The sequence below is a fragment of the Eleutherodactylus coqui genome, chromosome 2 (assembly GCF_035609145.1).
Source record: "Eleutherodactylus coqui strain aEleCoq1 chromosome 2, aEleCoq1.hap1, whole genome shotgun sequence".
NCBI lineage: Eukaryota > Metazoa > Chordata > Amphibia > Anura > Eleutherodactylidae > Eleutherodactylus > Eleutherodactylus coqui.
The window spans coordinates 167,853,003-167,865,712 of NC_089838.1; the positions used below are offsets into that span (position 1 = coordinate 167,853,003).

Sequence of the window (12,710 nt, forward strand, 5' to 3'; positions counted from 1 at the left end):
AAGCTTTAAGGAGGTTGTATCAAAATTGCAGGTTGTGCCAAGATTACAAGTTATCCCATCTCCACAGGATAGGGAGAGAACTTGCTGATTGGTGGAGGTCTCACTATTGAGATCCCCACCATCCTCACTGTGGAGTTACTGCACCCCTGCAGTGAGGAGGAGACTGAATAAAGTGCTGGTTGCGCAAGGGCACTAATGCTCCATTCACCTTCAATAGGACTGTGGAGATAGCCAAGTGGCAAGCACTTGAGTATTTCCATCATCCCCATTGAAATTAATGAAGCCCTGCCTGCACATGCTCTGCCAGCACTCCATTCATCCTGACATCACTGCGGGAGGAGAAGCGAGCCCTACAGTGAAAGGCAGAGAGGGACACGGAACCCCCATTGATCAGCAAGTTCTCTCCTGTCCTGTGGATATGGAATAATTTGTAATCCTGCTACAACCCCTTTAAGGGATTACCCATCATGTGTTTGTTTAATCACAATTAACAGTAAGGCCACTTAAAGTATAAATGAAAATTCACACAATGATGTGGTTAATAGATAGTAAGAATTTTAATGCTTACTGTACTGTACATTTCACATGTTCCAAATAGTTAATTTCAGAAATACAAAGATTTGAAGCTGTGCAGGTCCAATTCAGAATTGACACATCTATCAAAACAATTGCCATCACATCTGTTGTGATGATTTGAGTCACATGGATGATGTCATTATTACTACTTCTACCCTGTAAATACAATTAAAAATATGATTCTTTGGTATATGGCATGTTTATGTTATAGAGTAATCTACAGAAGAATTGACACCAAACCCTATTTAGTCATGGTTTCATGATGATTCCTGTAAATTTTAGCACGATGATAAAAAAGACAAAAAAAGTATTTATAATATTTATATATATTCATATAAATCATTAATAAGGAGGGAGACCTCAAAAGTTGCACATGATGAATTGTGTTATTTCTTGTAGTGATTTGGGGCATCTGCAAATGCAAATTTTAGTCTGTAGGCTTCAGCTAAGAGGACACTGATATCTTCATTCCCCCAGTGGGCTGTTGGTAGATTCTGCAAAAACATCAACAACCCCTGCAAAATAAATAAAAAAAGAATGTTGTAAAAGAAACACATCTCTATAGACAGGGTCAGGGACATATGCATACAGAAAACACAGTATTTGTACCAAACGTTAGACGCTAGAGTAGCAAAAGACAAAGTTATTCATTCTGTATCATTACTAAATAAAATCTACCTAAACCTTAATTAAAAACTACACTGTAGGGTATAGAAATAATTTGTTAACGAGGATATGTCACCACTAGAGATGAGCGAACGTACTCGGATAAGCACTACTCGTCCGAGTAATGTGCTTTATCCGAGTACCTCCCCGCTCGTCCTGAAAGATTCGGGACGCGCTGCGGAGCGGGGAGCTGCATGGGAGAGCGGGGAGGAACGGAGGTAAGATCTTTCTCTCCTTCTCTCCCGCCCGCTCTGCCCTGCTCCCCGCTGCGACTCACCTGTCAGCAGCGGAGCGCCCCGAATCTTTCAAGACGAGTACAGCGGTACTCGGATAAAGCACATTACTCGGACGAGTAGTGCTTATCCGAGTACGTTCGCTCATCTCTAGTCACCACCCATGACATTATCTATAAACTGATAATGCTGAAATGTTTGTGAATAAATTGACAATTGGGTGTTATCATTCTTGTCAAAGGGGTGTGTCCTTACATAGTCTGTACTGCCAGCAATGACTGGGCAATGTCAGATAGTGTATGAACACAGCTAGTGACACCCTATTGTCAACTTATTCCTACATTTCAAGGAGGAATAACAGTGGAACAGCACAATGTAGAAGTCTAACAAAAGATCTGCTAGAATTGTTATTTCATGAAGAATATAAGAATTTACTAAAATACACATGAGAGGCAAGAGGTTCTCTTTAACATAAGCAAAACCAGGTTTCATCACATACTGCAGACATTTAATATATAAGTGAACAACTGACTTCTCATACAAACTCTGCATACATAAAAATGGATTAGGAAAAGTTTAAACTGACTTTTGCATTATTTTCCCTTTGTTAAGATTTGTTTGTATGACTACAGCAGCTAGACAAGCAACAATGGGTACCATAAAGGGCTGTCAAACACACCTGATATACACAGGCCATGGCATCTGCATGTTATACCAATCCCCAATGACTAGAACACTCCAGATCAGCAGTTGTTCTACAAGAGTCGTGCCTACTCAAGAATCTGCTGGACAAGCACTGGGGATCTGAAATTCCCCAGAATCCTGGATATTAATATATTGACCCCTAAGGTATTGTTTAAAGTGATCCAACACTTGGGACCTCACCTAAATTTAAAATTTACAAGACTTTCATTAAAAATACAACACATTGAGGCTTATCAATTAATACTGTCTAAAAGTTAAACAGCCTTAAAATGCTCCAGTTTTACCACAGTGGATCTGCTGAATGATGAATTTGTTGAATTTTAAGATGGTCTAGTCTAGGTTTAAATTACCTTTTAGTTGGCTTAGTTTACGTCAAAAATTGCACCGAAATTGTGGCGCAATGCGCAGCAATTTGGTGCAATTTAGACCATAACGCTTTTTCAGTCGAAAAAACACATAATAAATGTGTCTGAAAACACGTAATAAATGTGGTATAAAGAATGTTAGACAGTGTGCTGTCACAATTTGCGTCAGAGAACCATCATATTCTGTATAGTAAATAGGCCCCATTGTTCCCCCCGAGATGTGTTATTTCCCTACACCAGCGGAGATATGAGGTGAACTCATCTGTTTCTATATTGCATGCTTTACAGTTTTCATTTCCACTATAATTTCAGCCTACAATTGAATGATTTCTAAAATCTATGCTCACTTTGCTAAAACCAGATAAGAAATAACTTTTCTCTTTTTTCAGAGTTTCGTTTTCAATCCATTTCACTTTATATTACTATGACCTCTATAGTTCTAGGGTTGAATGCAGTGCTCCGGCATTATGGTAACTTACTGACTAAGCTACACACTCAATTTCAAAATCTAATTTAGGGATCCAAGTTCAGTAGATAAAGGGTGAATGAAACTGTCCAGACCTCTGTCTTATAAAATGTTAAAGAGATGAAAATTCTATTTGTTTGACCTTTGAAGATAGTAAGGCAGGAGCCTGAAAATAAAATCTGCTAACTACATTTAGGTCTGCTTTTATGGTCACCTCAATTATAGGCAGGACAAAAGACAAAGAAATCTCTTTGGCAGGACCTACTAACCTTTGTAAAGCAACAATCAGATTGATATGTTAGCCCAGTCCAGGCGTCACTTACTCGTGATTTCAGAAACAAAAGCACTAAAGAGACTTCTAGGTACTTCGATCAAAGATAAAAAAAATGATGACGTCTTCTATTATACTAGATCTCATATACACACTGCTTTAGGCTTAAAAAAGCCAAAACATCCGATTTTGGAAGATCAATCAGCAGCATTATATGAAAGCATTGCACTACACCATGTTAAATGTTAAAGGGGAAACTTTGGATTACATAGTGAAGCCAAGAAACTATATACTCTTCCTTCCTCTTCTTCCAGTAAGCCCCTTCTGGATCAGGGGTCTAATAGCAGAGTATCACTAATACACACTAGTGCAAAGTACAGCAAGACTGCATTGATGTCTGCAATAAGTTAGTCAGTTAGGATTTCCTTGGTGATATTACTCATCCATCATGGCTACACTTTACCAGTCTTGTGACCTCGTTATGCTCACGATACGGGTGAGGTATCCGGGAATGAATGTGCATTTTACATCATCATAGCAATTCTAACTGGACCCCTAATGTGTTAAACAAAACAAACCTAGGAAATGTATGTGATATGCTGCAAAAACAGTGCTAGCTAATTATTGCCACTAGGGTAGCATTTAATGCAATAGTCCAAACATAACAATAGGCTAAAACTTAACTGGCGAGGCCTGAGGCTTTTAAAAAGGCTGGACAAGATTAAGGCCCATTTACATACAAAGATAATCTTTCTAACGATTGAAGGATTGAAAGTTTTAGCGATCTTTTTGCATAAAGTGTTAATGGCCAGTAATGTCCATTAACATTTTATCATGGTAATTTACATGTAATAGGGCCTCCAGGAGCTGTTGGCAGAGCCCAGCTTCTTACAAGTCACACAGCTGCATTGTTCTCCTCAGGGCTACCATCAGAATACAATGTAATCTCCCGCCTCCCGTGGAGAACACAGCATACGGTCTGTTGAGATACTTAATCTGTCTGCGGCTAAACAATGGATTTTAAATTCACCTTAAAATCATTGTTCAGATGAAAAGTGTACGATGGCAACGTTTGCATGTAACGATAATCGCTCATTTTCGGTCGTTTGAATGAATTCTGAGTGATAATCATTACATGAAACAGGGATGCAGTCTTCCAAATAAACAGTTACACACTAGTCTGTAGGTTGTGTGTGGCATTATAACTCAGTCCCATTCACTATAATGGAGCTGAGCTGCAATACCAAATACAACCTATGAATAGGTGTGGTGCGGTTATCAAAAGTAGCCATGCTTTTTTTTTTAAATGTCGGACTGCACCTTTAAGGCAAATTTCCAAAAGTGCAGATTTTTTTTTACAATTATAATGATCTTCTAAAGAAATACTGTTCAGCCTGTAAAATATTATATCTGTGCTATGCTGGGTTTTGTATAGTACAAGTATAGAAGGTTGATCTCAGTAGAATTAATGAAGGAATTGTTTTCTTGTAATGCATTGTTAAACATATGTTGCAATATTTCAATATGCATCTCTCTGATAAACTCCGATATAGGATTGTAGTTTTTAGAATTGAGATCTGAGCCCTGACAACTATACAGTTCATCTGTCATCTTGTATTCTGCCTCTTTCTCACAGAACACAATAATTGCATGCCTCTTGTTGACACAAGTTTCTTAATGACACTTTAGCACCATCAGTTAATTAATAACTACACCATCTCATACTGTTCCAGCAAGTATATTATAGTGCGCAGCTGATATGACTCTACGCCAGGTCACGTATGGTCAAAAATGTGCTGTCAATTACTACTAAATCTACGGATAACTTGGAAATTAGTTTTTATGTAAATATATAAATTAGAAATTAAAGAACTAAAATGTAAAAGTTTTCATAATCTTTCGCACCCAAACAGTAGTAATATCATTAAAAAATATTATTTGTTCATGAGTACGAACGTTGTTCGTTTCTACTTTTAGTATTATTGCTTGGATACAAGAGAAAATAACTAAAAAACTGAAACAGCTGAAATATGGCTAATTCACAAATCCATGTCTGTGTTAAAAAAACAACAACAATGTATTTAGTGGATTGTTTGTCTTTAACCTCTTAACGCTATAGGAGTAGTATTACGTTTTGCAGTGTTGGGGTATTTATAAAACGAGATCGTGGGGCGATCTCTTTATATACAATGTGGGCGCCAGCTGTTTCTTACAGCCGGCGCCCGCCTGCAACAACTCAGATAAGCCATGGCGCTCATCAGAGCAGTTAACATTTTAAACATCGCCGTCAATTCTGACAGAGTCATTTAAATCTTTGGCCAATGTTCGGGGGTCCCATACAGCACCCCTATGATGAGATTGCGGGTTGCCACACGGTTATCAGGGCAGCCGGGAGCTCTCTGAAAGACCCCAGAACTGTCATAGTAGAATGCCCTTGGGTGGTTTGATAGAATGGCTGTCAGACCACAGCATAATGTAATGCTATGGCATAACATCATACTGCAGGAGTGATCAAAGCATTATTTACCCCACACGGCGAACGTCATCTGAAAAAAAAAAAAAAAAAAATGACAGAATTGTGTTTTTTGATGACCTTGTTTCCCAAAAAATGTAATAAAAAGCGATCAAAAAGTTGTATGTACTCCAGAATGGTTACAACGGAAACTACAGGACGTCCGCAAAAACTGAGCCCTCGCACAGCTATGTCAGCGAAAAAATTTTAAAAAGTTATGGCAGTCAGAAGATAGTGGCAGAAAATAATTAAAAATCTTTGAAAATAAATAAAAGTAGTACAATCAAAAAAACTGTAGATGGTGTGGGGTTGGGTGGCGGGCAGAGCTCGCCCCTCCTTGGCCTCCACGCTCCCACTTAGGGCTGACAGCTAGATGTTGCTGTTATCTTCTGCCAATTTTAGGCAGGCTTCTAGCCTTAGGGGCGCCCCCGTGGCACCCCAAATTTCACGTTTTATGTTATACGTTGTGACCCTGTGTAACCTTCCCACCCCCCCTTCCCCCATGTGTTTTTCCTCTTACCGCTCCCCCCCTCCCCACCCCCCCAGGGGAGCCCGTAGGCATACACTCCTCTCCACACCGAATCCAGAATGGCGAACCTAAGTTTCTGCTCATTCAACACCAAAGGGCTAAATAGTCCACAGAAAAGAAGACAGCTTCTCTACCACCTCCATAGAAAAAAGGTGATGGTGGCTATGCTGCAAGAGACCCATTTCAGAGAAGGGTGTGTGCCAGCATGCTCCTCCTCGTATTACCCACAATGGCTACATGGTCCTGACCCCCTGAGAAGGGCCGGGGAGTCTCCATTGCCCTCCACAGAACCCTACAGAATCAACAAATTGATTCAGTGATCGACTCAGGAGGAAGGTATATCTTTCTCAAGCTAGAAATAACAGGCTGCATAATAACCTTTGCAAATGTTTATCTACCGAACCAGAACCAAGTGGCTTTCGCGACAAGAGTACTGAAGGCCCTGACCGACTTCGCAGACGGAATGAAAATAATCCTGGGCGGAGACCTGAACATCGTGCTGGACCCCGCCGTGGACTCCTCTTCGGGTAAGTCCTCTGTCTCCCGATCAGCAATCAGGGCCCTTAAGAAAAAGCTAGACTCACTCCAGCTTGTAGACCTGTGGAGAATTTTCCACCCAGACACACGGGACTACACCTTTCATTCAGCCCCTCACAACTCCTACAGTAGGATCGACTATCTCTTGATTTCACATAGTCTCCTCGACAGCGACCCGACCTGTTCCCACGGAGATCTACTATGGTCTGACCACGCCCCGGTTTTTGGAGGTCTCGCAGGCTGGGGATCTATCCCTAGATACCAGTCCTGAAGACTAAACGACAACTTGCTAAAAGACCCCTTATGTGTCACAGCAATCAGACAGGAAATAGAAACATTTAAAGAGACACATCAAACAGATCAAACGCCCGTGCCAATAAAGTGGGAAGCACTTAAGTGCATCCTGAGAGGCGTGTTAATCTCACACGGCTCCAGGATCAAAAAAGATAGATCCGCCACACTATCTGGCCTGCTAGCCTCCTTGAGAGCTAAGGAAACCACTAACAAACACAAACAGTGAAGCCCTAAGATCAGAAATCTCATCAATCAGACAGCAGATCCTGGAAATCTTAGACCAGCACTCGCTAGCCTTAAGAGACAAACTTAGGAAGGGGTCTTTCGAGTATGGGGACAAATGTGGGAGCAGACTCGCTAGAACCCTCCACCCCAGGGCCCCACTTACATACATACCTAAAATACAATCTAACAGCGGACGTCTGGTCCATAGTACAAAAGACATTCTGGAGGAATTCAAAGCCTACTACGATAAACTATACAACATTAACTTAGACACTCAACTCACGACCCCACAGCTAGACAAAGAAATAAACTCCTACCTATCCAGACACGCACCCAAGAGTCAGACACATGCAGAAGCAGAGGAATTAGATTTAGACTTCTCACCCCAAGAACTTTCAAACATAATCCAAAACCTAAAAATAAACAAGAGCCCAGGCCCGGATGGCTACACGGCCAGATTCTATAAGCTATTTGCCGAAGAATTGTCCCCATTAGCCCTTGAAGCATTCAATTCAGTAAACAGAGGATGCCCAGTCCCCAAACAGGCGTTACAAGCCCACATCACCATCATCCTAAAACAGGGCCCCTCGGCCTGCGGGAGCTATAGACCGATCTCGTTAATAAATGTAGACATTAAGATGTTTGCCAAACTGATTGCAAATAGACTCCAGGATTTGATCCCCGGCCTGATCCACTTGGAGCAGGTTGGTTTTGTCCCAGGCAGGGAGGCAAGGGACAACACAATCAAGACGATGTCCTTAATTGCCAGGGCCAAGGCAACCAAAACTCCTCTATGCCTCCTATCAATCGACGTGGAAAAAGCGTTCGACAGGGTTGGTTGGCCCTTCCTCTCTGCCACTCTGAGGAAAATACGTTTGGGACCCCGGATGCTCCAGTGGATCATGGCCCTTTACCAGGACCCCACGGCCAGGATCAGAGTAAATGGAACTCTCTCCGATCCTTTCAGAGTAAGCAATGGGACGAGGCAGGGGTGCCCCCTCTCCCCCTTTCTATACATCCTGACCATGGAGACACTAGCCAACGCCATCCGAAGCAACGACTCAATAAGAGGCGTGAGAGTTGGTGCCTCAGAACATAAAATGGCTCTATTCGCGGATGACTTGTTGCTGTATCTATCCAACCCCCGAGTAGGCATGCCCGTTCTCCTAAAAGAATTTGATAGGTTTGGAAGACTTAACAATTGCAAAGTCAATACACAGAAATCAGAGGCGCTAAACATTTCACTTCCGCAGGCCGAGGTATCCCACCTAGAATCAGTTTTCCCCTTCCGCTGGGTTGGGTCCCACCTAAAATACCTGGGAGTCACAATCGCTGCAGAGGCGCAATTAACCTTTAAGCTAAACTTCTTGCCCTTTATCGAGAAAATCGAAAGAGACCTTAGTAAATGGAGCCCCCTATACCTATCGTGGAATGGACGAGTCAATGCAATTAAAATGGACATTCTACCCCGTTTTCTATATCTCTGCCAAACAATCCCGATTGGCCTCCCGAGAGCGTTCTTGAAAAAAATTAGAACACTAATCTCTAACTTCGTATGGAAAGGCCAAAAATCGCGGTTGCGTCACTCACTACTAAAAAAGGGAAAAGAGAAGGGCGGCCTGGGCCTCCCGGACTTTTCCCTATACCATAAGGCCAACATTACTAACTGCGTCCTAGACATTCTCAAAAACAGAAGTACAAGGCTCTGGGTAGACATAGAGCACACAGGCGAAATAGATGGCCTCTACGGAGCCCCCTGGATACCGCCAAAATGGCTGAAATCGATACCCAACATCTCCCCCTTTGGCCTACAACTCCTTAGGACTTGGGCGAATTTCGCCCCCCAATATAGGCTAGTCTCGGTGCCAGGCCCCCTAACCCCACTCACAGCAAACCCCCAATTTGAAGCCACGATAAGACAGAAGGGTCTGCTGCCCACTACCGAGGATCCAACTCCTAGACTGAGGGACGTGGTGATGCAGGCGGGCCTTAAACCCATGACCGAGATTCTAGGCCAAGCTTCTCCCCAGCCAGGCTCTTGGCTCAAGTATCTACAACTGAGAGGGTTTGTGAGCTCGCTGACCCCAAAAGAGAACCTGACAGCACCCCTGACGGAGTTCGAGCAACTCTGCATATCAGACCAAAGCCAGAGGCACATGATCTCTACATTGTATAAGCTATTGCTTGATCGGGAGACGGGGGAAGAGACCCCGAACAATAGGGAGGCGTGGGCCCGGGAACTGGGGGAGGACATCACGGAGGAGGACTGGTGTAAAATCTGGGACTTAACCCACAAGCTATCTACAGCTGGTAAAATACAAAAGACCTCAACTATAAGATAGTCTCAAGGTGGTACAGGACCCCTGACCAACTACAGAAGATTTTCCCCCAGTCCCCCCCCCCCCCCCCCCCCGAGTGCTGGAGAGCGGCGGGAGCCGAGGCACTATGATCCACATTTGGTGGGGCTGCCGGCCAGTCGCTGACTTATGGGACGAGGTGACAACCCTATATAACTACATCAATCACGCAGGGGTGAGAATGACCCCGAAACTAGCCCTGCTCTCACTGTTCCAGGGCTAAGAATTTTAAAAAAGTTTTTCAGTACATTAAATAGTACCATTGAAATCCTTTCCAAAAATGTATACATTAAATGGACATGCGGATGATTTGAAATCCACATCACAGGTCAATTAACACTACAAACTTATTTTGCAACATGTGGATAAGTTTGGGTAAAACTTTCTCCACTCTGCTGCTACTGTAAACATTGCAGATTTTCCTCATGCAATTCGGCTGTAAAAAAATCGGCAGTGTTTACGCCCCATTGGGGTGTACCTTCAGTATAAAATCATTGTGCAACCTGTATGAAGGAAAAGCACCTGCGACTCCACTATAGAGCTGTAGGCACTCTGTGTACCTATGTATGGCACAATGTTACAGGCATAACGAATGATCAGAGACATACAGAAGTACAGTAAGACACCACTTCTATGGGTGCTGTCAGTACAATGAGAGGTGTACAGCTCTGATAACTGTCCTGTAACCAACAATCCTGCACATGACCAGGACAATTGTATCTACTGTAGGTAAACAAGGAAGGTTTTGGTTGAGTGAATGCAAGTAGAGATCTTGAAAATTGTTAGAAACCAATGCAGAAAGTATATTAGAACATTGTTTATAACATAATGTATACTAAGACAGCCATAACTTCAAATCGTGGCCATAAAAAATTAATAGTTTGTCAGTATTTTTGACTAATTAATTTCTCACCAAACTTTATTTTTTTTACCTGTCATATGTTCATAGTCAATATATTCCCCCATAGAGGGTAGCATTGTAGTAGTTAGTGCAAGTTCAGTCCTATGAAAGTGCCAATTCATAACAAGTGGGAAATGTGCTTAGAAGAGTTGCTAATAGTTTAAGATCGCATTTCAGAGTAAGCTGCCATGTGTGTACCTGAGGAATAACATTATTATTTTTGACCATGGTGACTTGTATCCTGCATTTATGACCAGTTTTCCCCTCTGCAGGTTGTGTAGGTAATTTTTAGATGCAGCGCCTGTGTGCGTCTCTGTCTTTCTCCTCCTCCTCCTCTCCTTTCTATAGATGTCAATGGGCAAGCTTCACTTTCTATTCTCCGTCTTGTTATCTCTTACTAGAGACAGACTTCATATAACAACTGGCAGTGGACAGCAAAATTAGAAGGATGAGAGACCCCTAGTGGCCAGCACATAAGTGATTTTTCAGCATAGAAAAGTCATTTTAGGTAAATAAAGTGATTTGTACTTTTGCTAGTTATCACATTGGCTATCATCCTAACACAAGTTGTCTCAAAGTGCAGTGACCATTTAACATGCTTTGTATATGACCCGTTACGTTAGATTTATGCAATCTGTCAATAGGCTGAGGGCAAACTCTGGCTGCAGTACAAAGGTTGAGCAGTCCTAAGATTTTAATATTCCTCATCAACATTTAAACATACAAAAATTAATGGAAAAACAGTGCATGTTTTTAAATGAAGCAAGAAAAACATAGTTTCATAGAATAATGAAAACTATAATACACTGACTATAATTTGGTTTTCTGCTAAATTTTAACAGCCATGCCACTCTTGTCAGCTTTATGTCTGTATTAACAGCAGGAGTGTTGAAGCAGCTTTGGCTGTGAAACAAGTGATGCAGGTGCCGAAAACTTCCAGCGGTGACTGATAATGATGCAGGAATGATGCTGATGCAAGATGTGCATCTTACAATATACAGACTATACAGTATATACTGTTACACATTACCGTAGCTCAATATGCTTTGCCACTGAAATTGACTGGCTTCATCTAAAACCAAGGAAGACAAAGTTTTCAGATCTGAACAAACTATCCTAAAATGTACTCTACCTAGACCATCATTGCTCCCCTACACCAAATCCGAAGAAATCCAATATACTAACACTTGTATCAACATTTGATGTTCTATGTGCTGCTGATTTCCATTAAACTGGCTGAAATTCAATGAGAGATCCCTACAAAAATATGTGAAACCTCCAGGCTTTATAACCCACTGAGATCAATATGAGATCAATCCAGGTGGATGAAGGCTGGAGGTAATTGCCTCCCTTAGGTCCATCTGGCCAGATCATTATCGTCCTTCGAGTTGTCTCGTTGAGCTCCATTTATCACACTCCTCCTGACTCTTGTCTCTTGCCCTCTGATGATGCAAGGCGCTGCTGTCTGTCCATTGGCGCACCCGCAACATGATCACTTAGGCCTCCTTCCCACGAACGGATTTCCGCTGCGTAATTCGCGGCGGAAATCCGCTGCGTTGCCCGCAGCTATTAGGTTCTATTGAACCTAATAGCTCAGTGCTCACGGTGCGGAATTCACCCATCCTCACCGGCGGCATGCTCTATTTGCCGCGGGTGTACGCGCGGACGGCTTCCATTGCAGTCAATGGAAGCCGTCCGTTCACGCTATCTCCCGCTGTAACACAGCGGAAGATAGCGTGAAAACGCTTCCCCCACCCACCGCCGCCGCGTCATATGACGCGGCCGGCGCGTCATGTGACACAGCCGGCGCGTCATGTGACACAGCCGGCCGCGTCATGTGGCGCGGTGGGCGTGTCACATGACGCGCCGGAGGTGGGCGGGGAAGCATCATGCGGGAGCGAGGACGCCGGATCCGCAGGTAAGTATGGGGTCTCCTGGGGGGCGCCGTGACAGGCTCCGCCGCGGAATTTCGCGGCGGAGCCCGTCACGGCCGTGTGCAGCCGGCCTTAGTTATGCTTGGTGCTGGGGCTTGGCATGTTATGAGCTTGCTTCTAGTATTATATCAATGTATTG

The 12,710-nt window shown here is 42.9% G+C and overlaps 1 protein-coding gene across 1 annotated transcript in view; it reads right to left on the reverse strand.

Annotated features, from left to right (window-relative positions):
• Positions 1 to 538: 538 nt before the first annotated feature.
• TBC1D22A (TBC1 domain family member 22A) overlaps positions 539 to 12,710 on the reverse strand; it is a 490,668-nt gene continuing 478,496 nt past the window's right edge. The window contains exon 13 of the mRNA XM_066591889.1: positions 539 to 1,091. Within this exon, the coding sequence (XP_066447986.1) occupies positions 963 to 1,091 (129 nt within the window). The 3' untranslated portion in view covers positions 539 to 962. The remainder of the gene's footprint in view (positions 1,092 to 12,710) is intronic.